Raw genomic sequence first — 21,497 nt, 5'->3', positions numbered from 1 at the left:
GCCGCGAATGAGGTGCGTTCATAGAAAAGCGAGGAACATTTAATTAGTTAGGAAAACGCTTGTAGCTCTAAAAATTTATGACTGTGTCGTACATAAAAATAGTTAAGTGCATATGAACTTTAATGTTCGAAGAGTTTTATGTGAGTTTCGGGCGTGAGGTAAGTGAAAAGTGGAATCCCAAATATATGATAATACAATGTAAGGCATCGTAAAAAATTTGCAATGACTTCAGTTATTTATATGTTCATGACAGTGTTCACATATCAGCATTTCAAAAACATTAAAATAAGTGCTTGATATTCATAGTATACCCGGTTAGTTTGTAAGTTTTAGAGTAAGTAACAGTTTATAATTCAATTACAACATTTTCGAGTGGTACTTATTATTGACAAAGACGATTACATAGTTGGGAAATAAGTCTTTTGTTTTTTAACATTTTAAACTCTTCAAAAAGTGAAAATCTTTTCTTCTTCAAAATCAAGTTAGTGGATTACGTTTCGCATTTGCTTTCCTAGTTTGGTAAAAGGAGATTATTTTGTATACAAAGACTTCAAGACGGCTGCCTTCCCTGAGAGCCAAAAATTTTATTATAAAGCTCCGATTGAAGTCATAGTCGTATCGCGAATAAGCAAAGAGTCTAGTACAACCCTGTAGGTAGAAGCTTAATATTAAGAAAAGCGTAAATAAAATAAGGCAGCTTTATTTTACTATAGAATTTCATATTATAGAACTTATCCCAACCGGTCTACAGTATGCCGTTTCTGGGCCAAAACCCTATATATCTTTGATTGAGTATCGGTCGAAGTGTAATATTTGGAATCAAGATTTAGTTAGATACAACAACTTTAATACGCTAGAAAAAAAACGCATCACTCATGTTGCTGCTTGTACAGCTGCTTTATTGGGTATGATGGGCTAAACAATTTACCATCTGCTGTCCACTTAACCTGTAATACAACCACCGTTCACAGATAGTAATATAATTTCCAGCCGGCTTAGAAGGGAAACGACTGGCGTGCTTTGTTGAACCCGGCCAAAATCGCTTAGGGCGCTGTTGCACAGACGATCATGTCATCCCTGGTCATGGCAATTTTTCTCTAATTTTTTCCATTCTTACCCTCTTACCAGTTGTGTTTCTTCGGTCGAGTTTTTTACTACTTTTTACATGTGTGTTATAAGAAACGGTATATGTATGTGTATAAAAACACGTTAAAATCAAACAAAACAAGGGTTTCGCATTAATTTTATTCTACATATGTACTACTTTGTATGCATTTGCAGCAAAATGTACCATACTGCTACTAAAAGGAGAAATAGTATGAAAAATACTCCATTTCGCTACTAAGAATAACAAATTGTAAATTGTATTTATTCACAAGCCAACCCTTTTTTGATCAGTGATTCGGTCTCAGCCGATTGGTCAAATTTTAACCGATTGGAAATTCTCTATGAAATGCCCTAAATCGTCTACAGCCTAGCTAAATATCCTCAAACAAGGTTTTCTTGGCAGTACCAAAACAACTTCACCTATATGTAACAATTAATTAAAAAGACAAAAACAGCAAGCCTTACATTTCAGCAGGTTTATCGATCAGATCCACTACATATAAAAGAAATCGCCTGTCTAAAACCATATTATTTTCCAGATGAATTTTATTTGTGCCGCAACTATTAACTTAGCGATACTTAGGGTAACTATATTATAATAAAAGATTTATAGGAATCGGTTAACGTGGTCCAAAATTATGCGGTAACAAACAGAAAATTATTCCGACGAATAAAAGTGATTATCTTCCCATTCTTGGTCTATTCAACTTAAAGTTTAAGATTTCATGTCTTTTGAATGCTAAGAGCTTCTGAAATGAATGCGGTTGAAATAAATAACAGCTCATTGCCATTTTCTAGTGAAACCAAGTCTTAAACTATTTAAAAAGAAAAACATGTAAGCAAAGGAAGACCCAGAGAAGAAACTAGATAAGTATAAGAAAAAAAATATCAAATTGATGTAATATGTATTTCTTTCCAAAAATATTTTTTAGTTTAGATCATAAAGCGCGAAGATAGAAATAATTCCAAATAAAGAAAAAAAATTCAAATAAAATACGAAAAGGAAAGAATTTAAATCGACTACGCGAACTTCGACTGTAACGAAAAAGTCGAAAATTTATTTGCGCTTGCAGGAGAATGTGGTAAATGAATGCAACGAACACGAGGTAAACAAGAGAAAACGCAAAAAAGTAAAGTAGTTTGCAATGAGAAAACAAAAATATATTTTTAGGGAGAGTGAATGCAACTAACTGGAGTGTAAGGAAAAGTACTTATTGATAAAAATTCATTTAGAAGAAATGTTAGCAAAAACTAAAAAAGTTTTTTGTAAAAGAAATTATGTTGAGTGCTTGAAAAAACTTGCAAATGGCCAGTGGTCTTGAGAAAATGTGGATGAGTGCGGTGTAATTGTAACTACTTAGTTCAGGTGAAAGTTGAATGCTTTATAGCATAGACAGACGGCAACGTTAATGCGGATTAACTGAGCTGTTGATGTGAATCAAAATTGTAAAATGACATATGGCAATTTTGCGTATTAAGCGAGCCGCGAAGTCGTGGGTTCGGTTAGCAAACATACATTTCAATTTCGAAATTTGTAATAGTTGACTTTTTCGATAAATTAGAATAAAATTTTTTATAATACACAGTGACTCAAACAAATGATCACGTGATTTTTTTTTTTAATATTAAAATATCATCTAAGCTTTAACGAAAACCGTGTAAATTGCAGTTTCAAACTTTATACAAAATTTAGGAAAATTCACCAAATTTTCATCAAAATTTAAACTCTGAATTTCTAGGACATTTTTGGGTATGCAGTTTCTTAGTCCATTCAGTTTTAGTGTAATGAAGTGCAAGTTTCAAAAGGCTAAAAAAGCGCGTTATTTTTTGAGATTTTTTTTTGTAAGCTACTTTTTCGGGTTTTTTAAAATATTTAGCCCTTTGAAACTTGCAATTCGTTATACTTAATTTTATGGGCTATAGAACTGCTTATCCAAAAATTTTTTAGAAATTCAGAATAAAAAGTTGAAATTTTGATGAAAATTTGTTGAATTTCCCTAAATTTTGTATAAATTTTGAAACTGTGATTTACACGGTTTTGGTTAAGGCTTAGACGATATTTTTATATAAAAATAACAAAAAAAAATTTAGCTAGAAAAACATTACGAGTATTTATAGAAAATCAACACGTGGACATTTGTTTGTGTCACTGTATAATAAAATTAAAATCTTATTAGCTTCAAATATCTATGTGATATAAAATAAAATAAAACAAAATTCTAAATGTGGTGTTGCTTAAAATATCGATATTATGGGACAACCACTTATTTTGTTCTGCAATCAAAATTTGATATCCATGAAAATTTTTAAATTAAAAAAAAATCGCAGAAATTCGACAAAATATTAACTTAAAATTAATAAGTTTCGACAGTATGTCTTATTTATCAGATTTAGGTAAATTTTTTGTCGAATCTTTGCGATGAAAAAAATAAAATTTTTTAGAATCCCAAAATTTTTTTAAAAATTTTTATGTGTTCCTGCAGGTATTTATTTTTTGTACGTAGGAAAAAAATTAAGGGGTGGCCAATATAAAATCTATATATTGATACTTTTTAGGACCACCCTTATGTATTAATATACTTATGTGTGTATAACAAATGTAAATCTAAAAAATTAAAAAAATTAATTTTTGCAAATAGCTCACATTGGGGTTAATGTGGATCAACTGTCGTCGGAGATAATTCCGTATTGGCAAGTTCATCCGAACGAACGCTGCCATCTGTCGCTACTTTTGGAGTGTTCGTAGCACAAATAAATAGTAAAATGGAGTTTTAGTTGGTGTATTTCGAGTGTTGCGTTGTGTGCTCTTTTTTTTCAATTATTTGTGTCAGTTGTGGTGATTAGGGTATGCACATTATATTTGTAATATTGTACACTTTGTTAACATATGGCTTATGAGTCTGAAAAAGCTATTAAACCGAGCGGTATACATAACTATATCACTGAGAAGAAATTTGTCACTTTCAATAGATTTGAAAATTTTAGCTCCAACGTTACTAGTTAGAAAAAAATTATTTGTTTTCGCAGATAATTTACCAAAATTTACGTACGGCTGCGTGACTGAATTCAAATGACAGAGACTCAGCCAACAAAAATCGATTGAAAAGGACAAACTCTTCTACAACTAATAAACATTATTTTAACATCGCGAAAAATAAAAAAAAGTAGCCCAAAAAACATATACACAAACACGCAAAAACATATACATAAAAAAATATTTGAACAAAAAAAGGAAAACCCTCCTTCTCTTCACTTCACTTACCGTTGGCGTATTTAGTAGTGGCGGCAGGTTATTGAGCAGATTAGATGATTGTATATCGACGCGTACTGGCGGTGCGACAGTAGTCGGTGGGGCGGGTGTGGCAATGGGTACCAATGTACCAAGCTGCAAAAGAGAGAACAGATATTTACTTATCTAAATTTTTGTATTTTGTTGGAAAATGCGTATCGTAAACAGGAATTTATATTTGCCGCATGTACATAAATTCGTTAAATCGCTCAGATAAATGTACCCACATATTTTTGTATGTACGGTTGTGCGCATTTGCGCGACACAAACCGCATGACTAATGCTAAATTATGTTTATACGCTTACTTGATTGTAGTACTTATGATTGTGCATTTGGGATGAGCGCGTGCTCACATTTCAAAATTATGCAACAATAAATTTGTTATCAAATTGTGCATACGTTTTAATAATTCAACGCTTAGCATATATTTATGTACAAACAAAAATACTGGCACAAGATAGAATTACTAGTGTGATTTTAAGGGAGATAAAGATTTTGTAAATAAATTTGGTTTTTGGAACCAAATTTATATACATAGATACGTAAGCATAATACATTGTATAGTTGCAATCTGTAGAGTTAAAATTTAAAATAAAATACACGCTGTAAGGTGTAGATGCATGAGGTTCTCAAAATGTGTGTGTCTGCACTTATACTGACAGCAATAGGGTATCGCACACTTTCTGTCTTCAAAGTGACACAACTCAAAGTTATACGTTCGTCAGAAGATGAGAAAACTATTTCTTAGCGTATGCTATTCATATGGGAATTGTTTGATGTCTGCATCTTCAACTTAGCAAAAGCTTAAATTGAAATAAAAAATTTTAGATTTTTTTATTTACGGTGAAAGAAGATTTTAGTCCGACAAAAATTCCTAGTAATGAAAGCTTAAGACAACCGTCAATAGAAATAATGACCAGGTTTACATATTTTTCCACCGACCATACCATGAAAAAAATGTATATGTATGTATATACATATGCGATTAGTATACATTGTTTTTAGTGTTGAATATTATTAAAAAAAAAGTTCCTTATTTTGGCCTCTGAAAATGCCTTAGGGTACGTTCAAACAGAGAGCAGAGCGGCACCGAGCGCAGCAAGGCGGAACAAAGCGAAGCTGCCGGTGTTCACACTGAACGAAGCGAAGTGGAGCTTTTCTCTTGGATTCGGCTGCAAAAATATCAAAAAACTTACCGCCAATGAAAAGCGGCAAAAATATTTGCTCAATTTTATTCAAAGGATTTGTTGTAATATTCGTATTTATTTGAATATTTTAATATCTTGTTTTAGCAGCGTCAAGAAAATTTATATAGAAAATTCAAAATCAAAAACTGTTTGGATTTCAGCTCCATAACGCTTCTGAAAAGACTTGCTGTATGAACACTATCATATAGCTACAGCAATTTGAAAGCTTCCCTCAGCTCGGCCCCGCTTTCTGTGTGAACGTACCGTTAGAAATGTTTACAGCTTTCAAATTTCCTGTTTTTTTGAGCTGCAACTTGAGTAGGGGAGGGAGGTGAAAGGCACTTAAGATGGTATAGCGATAAACATTCGCTATTCGAGTAGTTGAAATTTTGGTTCTTCAATGCACAATATTTGCACATGTACTATCCAATTCCACATATTTTTGAATAGTTTGGAAATATATTTTCACTACAAAAAAAAAAACAATCTTTATATTCGAAGGCATTTTCGTAAAAATATGTTAGCAGAATGCGAATAAGCGAAAGTAAATAAACAAACGTCAAACTAAACTCGGAGTTTATTAAACACCCCAACGAGAACACCTGACAGCTGTTCGTTAACTCAAAACGTTAAACTCGAGTTAATATTTCAACGTGAACATAGTATTAGTCGTGGGAACTTAATTCTAGATGCATTTTCCGATAAGTTGTCCGTCACTCTGTGATAAAAGTCCGCCACTCTAGCTCACCGTATGCGAATTTTGGTTTTTAATCTTCAGGCAATCATAAAAGCGGCTTCCGAACCCTACATGAACCGCGTTTGATTCCTGGTCCGATCCAACGAAAGAAAGGAAGAAAAAAAAAAACAAAATTCTTAAGCGGTCGCTCCTCGGCAGACAATAGAAAACCAAACTGAATAAATAATACAAAAAAAAACTTTTTAATATACAACGCTTTTATAAATGGACTAAAAAGTAGAAAATAATACTCAGTCCCATAGAATTTGTTTTGATAACTTTTGATTTTGAAATTTTAGCAAAAGTCATTATAAACAATATATGAAATTGAAAATGAAAAACGTGGAGCGCATGCAATACAAAGCATTCGATTTAATTGACAATAGTCAAACTACATAACGTAGACCTAAAATTTCTACAGCGAAAGTAGAACTTTGAAATCGATTTTAAGCGGTCGTTATTCATATACCCACATACATACATACATATATTACTTTTCATATCAATTCAAGTGTATTACATGCGCCCCACGCTTTTCATTTTCAATTTCATAGATTGCTTATAATGACTTTTGCTAAAATTTCAAAATCAAAAGTTATCAAAACAAATTCTATGGGACTGAGAAATATTATTTTCTACTTTTTAGTCCTGTCTGAATAAAATTTTGCAGTAGATATTAAAATAATTCAACGATATTAATAGAAAGGTGCACACACATGCATTTACATATGTATGTACATACAAACGAGCACCAATTAATTTTATTTAAAGAAATGGCGTGTCGTCTATTTCCGCTGTAGCAAACGTAGTACATAGGGCGACATCTAGATGTCATCTACCTCGCTCTATTCACTACAGATGTTTTATGGTGTCGGACACACAACATTGAAAGTTTCTGGATCCACAACATTGCAAGTTGATAAAAGCGTTGTAAAAAGCGGTTTATTAAAACCATCAGCCATAACGAGTTGGCGTAAGATTGAAAGTTTCTCGAAAAACATAAAAGAAAGCGAAAATTCACCATACGCGCAGAATCCTGAAAAATCCCGATAAAAATCCAACAATTTCCCAAAAAAAAAAATTATTAAAAAAGCATAAAATTCTGAATCATTGCGAAAAAAACTGCAGAAATTTTTGAAAACTCCCGAAACTTTCATTTTATGAACCATACCTAAATTACGGTCGAAATCCTGTTTCTATAAAATCCTGAGCAAATACAGGTCGTCATTTCAGCTAAAGGTAGACCACTTCTTTAGAAATTTTTAGCACATATTCTAGTATTTCATAATAAAGAAGAATTTATAAAAAAAATTGGAAAGTGATTTCTATGTAAAAATCAGCGAATCCTATTTCTCATTTATTCCAAGAAAATGCGATTATAGTTTTTAAATATGCATTACTAAACTTCAAGCGCATCAGTGCAATACTAGCAAAATCTTAAGCGATAACAATATATTAATTTATGGCAGTTTCATCACTTATTGTTTATTTAATCTATATATTGATATAATCGATCAATGCTCGCTCGAATTAGCATTATTCTGCAGATTTTCGCTGCACTTTGATAGAGGTGTAAGGCTGCTGAACGTCCTAAGAATATATTAGAATGCAACAATAAAGCAGAGCAAGATTTAATTCTATAAATACCCCAAGCCTAAGAATGAAACTGAATGACTGTCGAAAGGGTAGCACAACAAGCAGTTGAAAAAAGAAAAAAACAATAGCCGACAATGAATGAAAATAAGCTTCATTATAAACTTTACACTATAGGTACTAATCTTTAGAAAGATTTCTGAAAAAAAATTTTGTCACTTTTATTACTTAATTTGCAAGCGGGGCCGAACACATTTGCAGCAGTGAAACTTATCACAGCCTCAATTCGCCGAAAACGATGTAGGAAAAAAATTTTATTATCACTAAAGCGCTTAATTTGACTGCGCGAGATAAAACAAATATGTATGTATGTATGCTTAAACATATGCATGTATTTTATATTTCAGTCTGTGTTGTTGCAATTTTTGTGATGTACATACTACATACATATGTACATGCTTTCTTCTTTTAACATTTCGAGCCCTAACCGCCAAAATAACGTAAGCGACATTTTTTTCAAAATTTTCTTTTTGATGCAGGAATGTACCTCGATGCTCCAGGAATATTTCTGCATCAAAAAGAAAATTTTGAAAAAAATGTCGCTTACGTTATTTTGGCGGTTAGGGCTCGATTTTTTTTGTTAAGTATTATTCTAAACTCCGTGGACAAGCAAAAGCTATTATAATTTATAAATTGTTTTAATTTGGTATACGTACATACATATGTACATAAAAGTACCTTGCGGGAAATGTATCTCACTATAAGTTAACTTGAAGTTGATTAGGAGCGAAATAAAGATCACTATTATCTGTATATTTTCTTCGAGGAAAGACAACTATATTTCTATGGCGATGGCCGCGAAATATTCAAGGGTGGTTAGCTCTGCATGAGATGTCAACTAACTTGTAACTAACTACATTGGACATAAAATATCAATAAGAGATACAAAGTATTTTTTTTTTGTTGTGAAGTGCAATAAGAAAGTGTATTCATAGTAAAATTTGTATGAGGATTTTTAATAGAAACTTGTTTAAAGAAAACAATAAGCCCATTTACGTCTGCATTACTTCTGCACTACTTCTCAACTAGTTTAAAGTTAGCTTTATGTTTTTTTTTATCAATTGATCATTTTTTTCTGCAGGGTATACTTTCAATACTATATAGTATATGTAGACTATTTAAGCACATATTTAAATATGTATATGCATGTATTTATGTGAAGAAGCTTTATTGCTATCAAAATAATCATCAGACAACATCAATTTAGTGTGTCGCGTTTTCGAGTGTTTTGGGCCCAACAAATGTGCACAACGCTGAGAGGGGGCATGCAAATGAGCTATGTGTATTTCGTAAATGCCCATTAGTTTTGAACTCCAGTTCGTAATTGTGCGAATGATTAATTGTTTTAATACGTTCACAAGCATCAAGCACACATACGCTAAATTTTGTGTGCTCTGTTCACTAACAACTTCTGTTTTACTCGTATACTTATTTCATGGGTTCGTTTCATATCTTCACATACATATGTTTGTATGTTTGTACTACTTTTTTTTTAATGCATCTATTTTCGGACTTTAACATATATTTTTTTTTGCGCAGCAGATTCCACTGGAAAATGATAAATTACCTAATTATGCACTCTTTGTTAGACTTAAAATGAAGGCATTCCTAAATCGCAAAAAAAATATATATAAGGATATTCTTAAAAGCATTTAGATTTAAGAAAATTATAAAAATTTTTGTTTGGTAATAATATTTTGTTATTTATGGTTATTAAATTTACCTAAATAGTTATAACTGGGATGAGAAGCTTTATTAGAAAACATAAGATTCCAGATTAGGCTGGCCCTGAGTTGAGGGTATCGAGTCTCCAGCTCAGGCAAAACACTAAGCCCCTTCGAGTAATATTCCATAGCAAACTGTCCAGTCGATTCAACGTCTTGGTTACGATCTAATTAAGCAAAATATGCTGGGCTCAAACTGGGGCCTTCTTTATGTTATTGTACCATGACGGTAATCGTCCGACTTATATTATTCCATGGAGTACTACTCTGAGGGACGGAAATAAAATAAACCTTACCCAAAAAGGAGTAATGGTAGAGTTCTGAGAGGCACTCAGAATCATAATCCATAAACTGTTGTATTTTATACCGCCGAACCTGACGATCAATATATGTAGCATTTAAAACTGATACCTGACATGGTAGCATAGCGCCAAAAATTGCTGAACGAACAGAATACGTGGTGATCCCAGACCTTTGATTTGGAAAAAATATCAAATCTACTAATGTGATCGGGGCCCATCGGGAGATAATGAGGATGGCTGACTTAGTTTACATTTTTATAGATGGGTTCAAATGAACCAAGGAGTAGGCTAAGTAAGTCTTCCTAGTAAGAGGTTCCAGAAAATGCCATAAGTAGGCATTTAGTGCTTTCAGGGTAGGTCGACCTCATGATAAGGTATTCAGCAGATGCGAAATGAATTATAAGAACATTCACTGTAAAAGTTCAGCTCTGCCTTGTCGGCGTAGGTATTCCACCGAATGTGGTTGTAGTCGCCAACAGGGGGCACAAAAAGTTGTTACAATTTGCAAAGGAAACTGAAATTTGTCCCCGGGATTGCATAGTTTATATGGTCATAGGTTTCCTGGTCTCTGCGAAGCCATCCACTGGCTAGCCGGCTTATGAAAATTTGTTTTAGTTTAAGCTACACGAATTAATGTGGCCACACACATTTTTCCTTAAAGAAATCGTTTACATAAAACTGCCCACTGCTTCCATTTTATTCCAAAAGTATTGCGTTTTGCAGCCAGTTGTATTTTGTGTACACGTGTGCACTCAATAGAAATTACCATAACATATATCTGGCTATTAAGCTTGTCAAAATTCAAGCAAGCAGAAAAAATTAATGTACCTTTAGATGGCATCTGAACAAGAAGGCATAAATTCAGATTCACTGAGTATAAATTAGTTTGCGTTCTAACGTATGCGTGTGTATTCTTGTAGTAACTCACAATAAATGATTCTTCTATTTACTCCCAATTGTGTACTTTTTTCATTCACAAATACTTATATGTATTGTAGTTAACTACACATGTAATGACTGCGATGGCTCAAAGAATTTCAAAATGAAGAAATGTATGCTGAAGTACTTACATATTTTATTTCGAAATTGCCTTTATAGAGCTTATAATATAAAACAATGTTCTCTTTCAACCAACTTCTCCAAATCGACTAATTTACTTTCTTGCTAGAGCATCATTAACATTCCCAACACTTCGAAAGCAGCAAAAGAATGTTTCTTAAAACTTTATGATTAATTAAACTTTAATGAAGGTTTTCAATAGAATATTCATAGCAACAGTGTGTGTTAGTTATATATACAAAATTTATAAATGTTTTTAGCTAACCACCATAAATTTTGCTTTTTCATTTTCCTAGAAGTATTCGAAAGGAATAACTAACTACCTTTCAAGTGTTCATCATTTGTATTGACTAAAGATGTAGCTTGCACCGGCAGTTTATTGTTTCAGCTCCCAAGAGTAATTAGTTTTTGATGATATTTTAAGTACATTTTTATCTAAAACGATTAGTAACGATAAACTTGCTTGTGACTACTATGAAACGCCATGTTTTATATAATAAAAAACTAAAATAGTATGAAATATAAAAGTTTTAATTGACCGAAATGCATATGTATCTATGTTTGTTCATTGCTACCTAAAACCGAATGCGAAATGTTGCTGTAGGTATGTGCATTAGTGTGCGCCTCATTTATATGGTGTCCATAAAGAGGTTGGTCTAGCGGTGAACGAGGACCAGAAACTACTTTGAAGTAGTGAGGTGCTATTCTATCTAGGATCTAGCATAAACAAAGCCGACAAGGTCAGCCCGGAGATCAAGCGAAGAGTAACTATTTGGGCTCGGCAGGAAATTGGAAAGCAGAGCCCTTTCTCTACTAGCCAGCCTTTTATGTGGCACAGAACCATGGACGATGTCGAAAAAAAGATGAAAAGGCTTTGGGAGTTTTCGAGGTAACTAATCTACACAAGAGCTATGACACTATTTGCGTAGTTGACGAGTAAGGGCACATAATTACAAATATTGCTTTGGCTTGGACATGTTGTACACATGGATGACGAGGCTGCGGTGAAAAAGTCCATGGACTCGGTATCCGAGGATGAACAACGAAAGCAAGCGCGCCCTCGAGCAACATAGAAGAACCAAGTGCAGAAGGACCTGCCTGCGTTTGGGGTGAACAACCGGAGCGAATTTGCTAAGGAAAGAGGAAATTCGCGAAGTTTTTTGGTCTCGCCCCAAACCAACAAAACCAAGAAGAAGCAGAAAAACGTCTTTGGCACGTTTTTTTCAAAGGTTGGCTTTAATCTTGGTCGCAGGATCAGTGAGAATTTGAGAACTGCTGTCCAATGCTTTCACTTGGATGGACTCTACTGCATTTTTTGCCAGCAGAAGTAGCTTCGAGAAAGCTGACAATGAAAAATCAAAAAAACAAGTACTAAAAAGGGTTAGAAATACGTAAGATTTTCAACTCGGTACTAAAAAAATGTGTTTTTATAGAAGATTAGGGTTCGAAATTCCAGATCGGTAGGTTTGGGCCTCACCATGTTTCCAGATACGGAACATTCGAACAGAGAAGAACCAATTTTGGATTACTGAAGAAACGCGGGTTTAATGGGCTCGCTATGGGCGAATGGCCCGCCGTCCTTCAGGCCTAGGTGCTACCAATTTACAATACCAGAATAAAGGTGCGTTTCTATGTCAGATGTAGTGCAGAGGGTTTTTTGATACTACCAGTGCCATTTACTGTCGAAATTCGACCATTTTTCTACTTTCTTAAGAGCCCTGAAAAGGTTTCCTAACTTAGCACGTCGTTTGAAGGTCTTTGGCGGACTTTGGCAGGACTTGGAATTGAGCCGATACATTCCAGTTTGTCGACAAATTTCGATGGTTTGATACATATTGATAAATCGATGAATTTAAAAACAATAAAGTCCGATGACTTAAGAAAATTTGATAACTCGACTTATTTCGATAATTTGCTATAACTGTGCATTTCGAGGGCTCGATAAATTTAAATAACTCAAAAATGTATGTATATATCTTGATATAAATCGATAACTAGATAAACTTTGGATATCTCTTAAAATTTCGATAAATCGATTAGTTTTTATAGCTTCATATTTTACGAAAACTATTGACGAATTTCGGTAACCTGTTACATTTTGGTCACATGATAAAATTCGATAAGCAGTGATAACTCGATAAGCTTACATAACCTTGATATTTCGTTAACTCGATATATTTGGAAAATTCCAAAAACTTCGTTTCGATATAACGACAAATTTCAGTAAATCAAAAAATATTGATAACTCGATAAGTTCAAAGAACTCGATTGATTACGATAACTCGATAAAATTCGTTAACTCTATAAATGATCGTAAATCAATAAATATCGCTAACCTAACCGACAACTTATTTGTATTTCGGAGTACATAAATATATAATGAATATGTTTATAAGGCCCATTTTTAGAAAAAAATTTAAATAGGTATTTATTATTTTTGGTATACTTAAGATTATTACTCTACTTTTTTTCTTAGCATCTTTTATACTTTTTCACCGCCACAGCGTAAGCAATTTTTCTATTTCCCTACAATATTGTTTTTCACTTAGCAACGTTTTCAATTTAAAACTTGAGTACATGCCATTTATGTTGCTAAAGTGATGAGCCAACATGCGCCTGATTGGTTTCACTCAATCTCATTCTTAGCCTTGCTCTCCTCCCACTGCACTGCACTTCAAATTTTGCCTTTATTGTTGACTTAGTTCTTCCTCAGTGCTTATCTAAGTTTACAATTTGACCCAATTACGTGTGGCAAGCACAACGAGAGCACTTGAGATTCGCACGTTTGCCACTCTGTTTACTTGTTATATGTTTGTAGATAACAATGGCAGTAAGCACACTACTAGTCAGCCATTAGCCCGGATGATACGTTGCGTATACGCCACGTTCACCAAATGCTTACGAACCTAACGAAGGTACAATTTTGAGTATGTAGTTATGTATGTAGGAAGTGTTTGACGCATAGATACTTAGTAGCTGTGGTAAACTCGATGCGGTGCAGGTTTTATATTTTTATTTTGTAAAGTATAAAACTTAAATTTTAATACTTCAATTTAGTATCTATGCCATTGAAGACGCATTATAGGTGGTAGTTTGCCACTGGCAGATTGCCGATTTCCTTGATTGTTAACGGTTGTTGGTTAAAAGTTATAAGTACTTTAATGTTACTAGGCATTTTAGTTTTAAAAATTAATTGAAGTCAGCGGTGGGGGCGGGGAAATGGGGGTTGTTACTCAATACGCATATTGTCAGAGAATTATTAATTAGTACCCACAAGAATTGGCTGCGAAACAAAAACCTACGTTTTTTTTTAAATATCATAAATTAATCTTTACTTGCATATTTGAAATATAAACATTCGATATACTCACTGTATGTTTTTAGATATCGCAAAAATGTATCGAACGTTTTTTTTTATTTCTTTATCGATATCGACATTTATCGAAGGAACGTTGGAAATCTAATAACCTTAACAAAAACTTCCTTCTCGTATACCTAATCAAAAATATTTTCAAACTAAAGCTTTTATAAGTCTCTGTCGACTGATACATATTTTAATTAACTGACGAATTAAGTTAAATTTGCGCTTTTAAACATGTGGCAACCAGCTAAATATAGTCCAGATATAAATCCCCATTTCAATTGAACCCCATATCTTAATAATTAAATTAATTTTTAAAAAGGTGGCAACCTTCTTCAAACACCTAAAAAATATTCGTAGTTTTAAAACTAAAGATTTTTTAGCACTCTTTCGTTGGACACCCATATTTTAATATTTCAAATAGTTTGTGTATAACATAACTAAATTCAAAATTTCCAACAGGTGGGAAGTCTCTTTAAAATACTTTCAAACTAAAACCTTTTTCAATCTCATTCGCCTGGTACTAAAATTTTGTTACACATTCCAATTATCTAATTGCCTTAATTTAAGTTGGGCTTGATTTTTTAAATTGGTGGCAACTCTCCTAAATATATTTTAGAAACAAAGCCTTTACAAACCCATTACGACTGATACCCATATTTGAATAATTCATCCAACTTGTTAGATAATTTGAATATCAATTTTTAAACACGTGGCAGCCCTGTTCAAACATTCTAAGTCTTCAAACTAAATATTTCTTAACGCTCTTTTACTTGACTCCACTTTTATATTTCAAATAACTTGTGTGTAAGTTAACCATATTCGCCTTCTCAAACAGATGGCAACCCTGATCAAAATATTTCTAAACTACTGCCTTCTTAAACTCTTCTCGTCTGGTGCCCACATAGCGATACATATTTTTTCCCAATTTTCTTAATTTAAACCGATTTGAGTTTTTTAAACAGGTGGCAACCTTCCTGCAGCTAAGTTGAGAAACAAAGCTTTTCAAACCATTTAGATTAATACTCGTTTTGTAATAACCGGTTTGACTTTATAAATAAATTAAACTTAATTTACTTAAAAGGTGGCAACTCTTTTCGCCCAAACCATTTTCTTTCCCACCTCATTTTTGAAAATCCAACCAACGGTGCACTGTGGTGGCATTTATAATTAAATAATTTGAGTTTAATTGTTCAACAGGTGGCAACTCTTTTCGTAAAACTAAAACCTTACTGCACATCTACAGCACAAGCTCATTAATTTGACACCTCACCTTTAAAAATCGAACGAATGGTGCAGATCTGACGACCTGGACAAAAAATCCCTTCGCGTATTTTATATATACAGTATCGGTCATATCTATAGCACGCCATTGATATTGTGTAGCACGCAAAGTGATATATATATATAGATATAGATATTCCATGGAGTGTTTAAGCATATCGATGTACTTATTGATAAATAAATAAGTTTATATTTATTATCGCTGTTGTTATCGATATTGTTGATCTATTTAGTTTACTGACGTACTTATCGATAAATATGTTTGTTAATATGAATATGTACCAGTTTTTGCTTTGACCTTTTCGATTATGTTTGTTAATCTTTTCACGATATATTTAGCGATATGTATTTTTCTTTATTTTGTATAAATATGCGTATCGTTATCGTTGCCGATTTGACTTTTTAGTGCACGTTCGTTCAATATAAAAACACAGTCCTATAGCTTTGTGTCCTTTGATTTGTACATGCATACACACATAGATATGTATGTAGAAAAATTTATAAAGCTGTCACAAGTTTTGAAAACAAAATGAAATTTTACATTATTAAAATCAAATATGCTTCATAGAAATTTACGTTGAACTAACCTACAGCCAGAAATTCTGCCAGAAATTCATTTAATTCGTATAAATTAACCTTCGATTTTTACACTTCACAAAATTCCAAAAATTTTCATTGACACTAAACTATGTTTGTGTTATACGCCTTGCAGGTCGGCCCAATAAAAATTTGCCATAGTAGCGGTCAGTTAAATTTTATTTAAAAAGTTTCATTGCTATGTAAGTATACGAAAAAAAATATATATGCGAATACTCTTTTGTTTGTTAAATGCAGTCATCATCATAATCATCATAAAATTGAGGTCACTGCTCTTTTGCCGTTTTTGTTGTTTTGTTTTCCTCGTTTTTAAGCAAACAGTATGCGAAAGTACTTAATTGCGATGGTAAGATCCTTCTTGTGACCAAGTGACATGCAAATTTATGCATACATATGAGTAAATGCATATACATATGTATACATGTACATATGTATGTATACCCAAGTACGTTAGCGCTCGTGTGTGTATTTAAACTAAAAATGCAAGCATTCAGCTGTGCAACAACTCAATTTGGGTCAGTTGCCCGCACACGTATGTAACATATGTACATATATGTGGATATGTAAGTATATCATCTGCGCGTCCATCATCTTTTTAGCACTTTAAAGTTTTCAGTTTTTGTCAGTATTTTCTGTGTGTTTTTTTTCTTTTTTTTTTTTTGTTAGAGCAAGCCAACAAGTTGCCTTCGCTTCATTGTTAAGCCACCGTTTTTTTTTTGCTAGCTTGGATTCTAATGCGATTTGTGTCTCACGACTGAACGAAGCTGAGCTAGCAAAGCGGTTAAGCCATCAGTTGCAAGCAGATTTTAAAGGCCAAAGAAGACATGGCTATTTGCTAAGTGTTAAAGTATTTTATATATTTTTTTGTACAATTTCCTTTTGTGAAGTTTCATAAGCAATGCGTTGAAGGGGAACATAAGCTGCTGAGGTAATAATTTCTCTAGTCCAATATATAAAAAAAAAATGGTTGCTCATGCGTTTGATAAGGTTTGTTTCCAACTGATTCTTTTGGGCTCGTGTGTTTGTTTTCCTTCTTTTGAAATAAAAATAAGCTGAGCTAAAGATAAGCTTAGATTTCACTTTTTTCGTTCGCAAAGACCTGAATTTCTATGATGACTAAATCTGCTTTTACCACCAACATGAAAAAGTTCATCGATCATTGGTAGGTGTCTTGAAGTTAGGCGTAAAATTAAATTACTTTTTTCATAATACATTATGGCATGCAGAGCTTAAACCTAAAATATGTAATTGCAGAAAAGAGTGGTAGAAGATGTGTATGCTTTAATAGATACTTTTCCATTTACTAATTTTGAAAAAAAATGTTCCTCTCTGATATTCGGATTTTTATATTTGTACCCATCTGTAAATTAGTTGTCAGCTCTGTTGTTAATTCTAATTCTGGCATCAAATAGAAAGCATTTGTAGCTTCTATGAAAGTAACATTACAATCAGATTTTTATATCAGCAAATAAATTTTGTGAATATTGCGGATATAGGGCATTGAATAAAAAGCCTCAATATGCACCTATGTATGTATGTATAGGCATAGGTCGTTTTACCAAAATTAAATATATCTATGCGGAGAGATTGAGGTTTGATGAAAAACCAAAAACCTACGATTTTTTTTTTAATTTTGTAGGAAAGGTTCCCGCAGGGCAATCCGGGATAAAAAATTTTACTTAAAAAAACATACATGTCGTCAATTCTACAGAAAAGTTAACCATTCCATTTATTGGTATTCACTATAGCTGTCAGCTGCTTCCGACGCTAATTCTTATCAGGTTCAACCATTTTGTGTTTATTATTTTGCTCGATTTGTCGAAAGATTTTTGGCGAATCTAAAAAGAGTTTCCAACACTAAAATACATTTATGCTTCTGGCATAAGGGCAACGACATGTCAACCGATTTATGACTGCGATAAAAAATTTATTTCAAAATATATTTTTTTTTATTCGTTGGCTTTACATTTTTTCATATCGCTACCTAAAGGTGAAAAGGTGCCAAGTATTTTTTATTATTTTTTCCAAATTTAGTTTTTGATGCAGAATGGCAGGTAATAGGAAACGACATCGCTTTTTCGTCTCTCTTGAACAATTTGAAAAAAAAAAATGGACTAGGCACCTTTTCACTTTAGGTGACGATATATACTTATGCTTTTTAGTGGAATCTTTATATGTGGTACTTAAAAAGCATATCGTTGCTTGGCGTGCAATACCGCGTATGAGGTGGCTGAGGAATAGAATTATTTTCGGTACGCTGTCCCAATGTTGGCCTACTTTACAAATTTAATGGTCAATAATTTTAGTAGAAGCTCAGCTCTTATAAGACCAGTTAGAAAACCATTCAAAAGCTTAGAAGAAAATAAGTTTATTTGCACTTTTGTGAAATTTTCTTACTATCATATATGCGGTATTGCACGCCAAGCGACGATATAAGTATGTACACATGTTTAAGGAGATTTCTAGTCAACCGAATAAAAAAAAATATGCGTAAAATTTTTGATTCCAAAAAAATAATTTTTGATGGTTTTTCATCAGTACGCATATTCTCGTCATAGGCATATTTAATTTTAGAAAAGTATGCCTAATATGCATACATATCGCACAATTGCTGCAAAATTGTCACAATCTAAAAAAATACCTCTATCTAAAAAACAACCTCGAGAAAATCTGCTTTAAATTTTTTAATTTACACTAGGAGTGCCAGTTGCTGTCGAAATTCGACCGCTTTTCTAGTTTCTTAAGACTATAGGAGAGATTTTCTTAACATTCTACGTCGTTTAATTTATAATGTACAAAATTGCTTACCGGAAAATCTCCTGCTTTGAAACTAAAGCGTGACTACAAATTTTTTTTTATTTCTTTGAAGGTATTTGGAGGACTTTGGCATTCCAGTTTGTTGATAAATTTCGATAATTTGATGCATATAGACAACTCAACGATTTCAAAGACACTAAAATCCGATAACTCAACAAAATTCGAGTGAGAGATTTCAATAATTTTTGAAAAAATTTGATGACTGTGCGCTTAAAAAGATCAATAAATTTCGACAACTAAAAAATGTATATATTTCGATAGATGTGTGTCGATAAACTTTGATTGCCTCTACAAATTTCGATAACTCAGTTAATTCTGATAGCTCCACATTTTTCGAAAACTATTGACAAATTTCGATAACTCCTTACACTCTGGTAACGCGATAAAATTCGATAAGCAGTAATAATTCGATAAATTTATATAACATTGAAATTTAGATAACTCGCCGAATAACTGACAAATTTCACTAAATCAATAAATATCGATAACTCGACAGTATTGATAACTCTATAAATGATGATAATTCTATATATATCGGTAAGTTGATAAATTTCATTAACTCGACAAATTTAGATAGATCGCCCACAAATTTTTATAGCCCAACAACTATCCGTAAATTTCGGGAACTAAATTTCTGTTTCTATCGAATTCGTCAACTCAATAAACATTGATCAATTTGAATAATAGCTCGATAGCGCAATAGATGGATGGCGCGATAAATTTCGATAACTTTCGATAACTAAATTTTTATGGCTGAATTGTATAATATACATTGTATAGGTAGTAAAAATTAATACATAAATTTTGTTTCTTTGAGATACTGGTAATCGATGCAAAGCCATAAGATTCTGAGGAATCGTCAAAAATTAATTAAAATTTGTTTGGGTATACTCTTCAATCCAATGGAAGAACTTCCACCTTTATTTTTGCTTAATTCGAATAAAGCATATTTTTCTCAGAACTTCTTTGCTTCTTAATTTTTGAACGTCTTTCCTACGTTCTTTGTTTGCTTGCTGTACATTCCACATACATAAATACCATTGATTGAGCTGAGATAGATTGGCCAAACTTGTGAGATCTTAGGCATTTAGAAATGGAAAGACAAAAAACTAACAGCACAAAGCATAAAACAATGCCAGGATTTAAATGAAGCAAAAAACCAAACAACGAAACTTAAGCCAACTAACTGCCTGGACAGGTTGTCATGTGAGCAAGAACACACACACACATACAGACTCTGCTAAGTTTTTCATGCAGCAAGAAAAAGCTGCGTTTGCGTTGAAACTTTATGGCAATGGTACTAAGTAAACAGCATTTGAAACCATGAAGGGCTCAGTAAACTTTGTACAAATATTTGCACTACGTGTAGCATAATTTTACGGTGCAGAGTGAAGCGAATTGTAAGCAGCAGCAAAAAGTAAGCACCAATGAATTGCCGAAACAGCATTGATGGCGCTAAGCGGCTAAAAATACGTTCACAGCTATCTAGGTGAGTATGTATAACGGTAGTTTTATATGTATAGTTTTAGGACGAATATTAAATTTTGTTGTAACTGAATGTGTGTACATACATACATATATGTGTGAGTTTAAGTTTTCGGTACCACAGAAATGATGACAAAAGTTTTAATTACTATTCAAAATTAAACAGCAAAACAAAGCGGCAAATAAAGCAGGAGCGGCGAGTGTACGCGATAGACAAAAAAAAAATGCGAAAAATAAGTTAAAGCATCTAAGCCGTGCAGTGCATTTAATTAGGCTACTTGGCTGTGGAAAAGTTGAAGCGTCAGTCAAAATGACATTTTCGCCCACACCCCGCCATTGCTCGCGGTTGTCACTGTGCAAATTTGTGTTTGTCAACTTTTTGTTGAAATTCTGTGTCTCCCTCGCCCTCGCGATGGCTATTGGAGGCTTGCCTGTGTTGGTTGTTTTTTTTTTCGAGTAGGACTTTTGCTATGCAAATTCTGCGCGAAAATTGTCCAATTTTATATTATTAAAATTTCTCTTCAAATTTTTTTTCCACGTATTCTTATGTATAAAATTATTTTGGCGACGACAGGGCTACACGACGACTGTGGTTGTGGCTAGATTAGATCTATTTCTTTTTTTCCAGCGACAGATAAGGTTCTTCCTCTTATTTTATGTCAAACTCTTACAAACTTATGATGTCGCTGCCGCACTCAAAAAAATCATACCGCCATTGACAAAGCGTTTAGATAAGGAAGATATAAAATTGGAAGCTGTGGTCCGTAGCTCGTCGTTTTCAATGTGTTCAGCACTTTAGACTGACGCTCGAGAGATCCGGGTTCGACTCCTTCTCGGGCGCAGGGGATTTTGAATTTTTTATTTAGTTTTTTTTTCCTTTTTGGAGACACTCTGG

At 33.1% G+C, this 21,497-nt stretch overlaps 1 protein-coding gene across 1 annotated transcript in view; it reads right to left on the bottom strand.

The window, feature by feature from the left end:
• The window catches only part of LOC118746906 (collagen alpha-1(XVIII) chain), a gene marked incomplete at both ends in the record, with an annotated part of 818,664 nt that overhangs the window by 124,012 nt on the left and 673,155 nt on the right, over window positions 1–21,497 (bottom strand). Inside the window, 1 exon segment of the mRNA XM_036480887.1 lies at window positions 4,370–4,492. Coding sequence (XP_036336780.1) covers window positions 4,370–4,492 — 123 coding nt within the window.

Source organism: Rhagoletis pomonella, unplaced genomic scaffold, assembly GCF_013731165.1.
Source record: "Rhagoletis pomonella isolate Grant_MI unplaced genomic scaffold, Rhpom_1.0 Rhpom_scaffold_00011, whole genome shotgun sequence".
Lineage (NCBI taxonomy): Eukaryota > Metazoa > Arthropoda > Insecta > Diptera > Tephritidae > Rhagoletis > Rhagoletis pomonella.
This window is presented reverse-complemented; position numbering and strand designations above follow the sequence as displayed.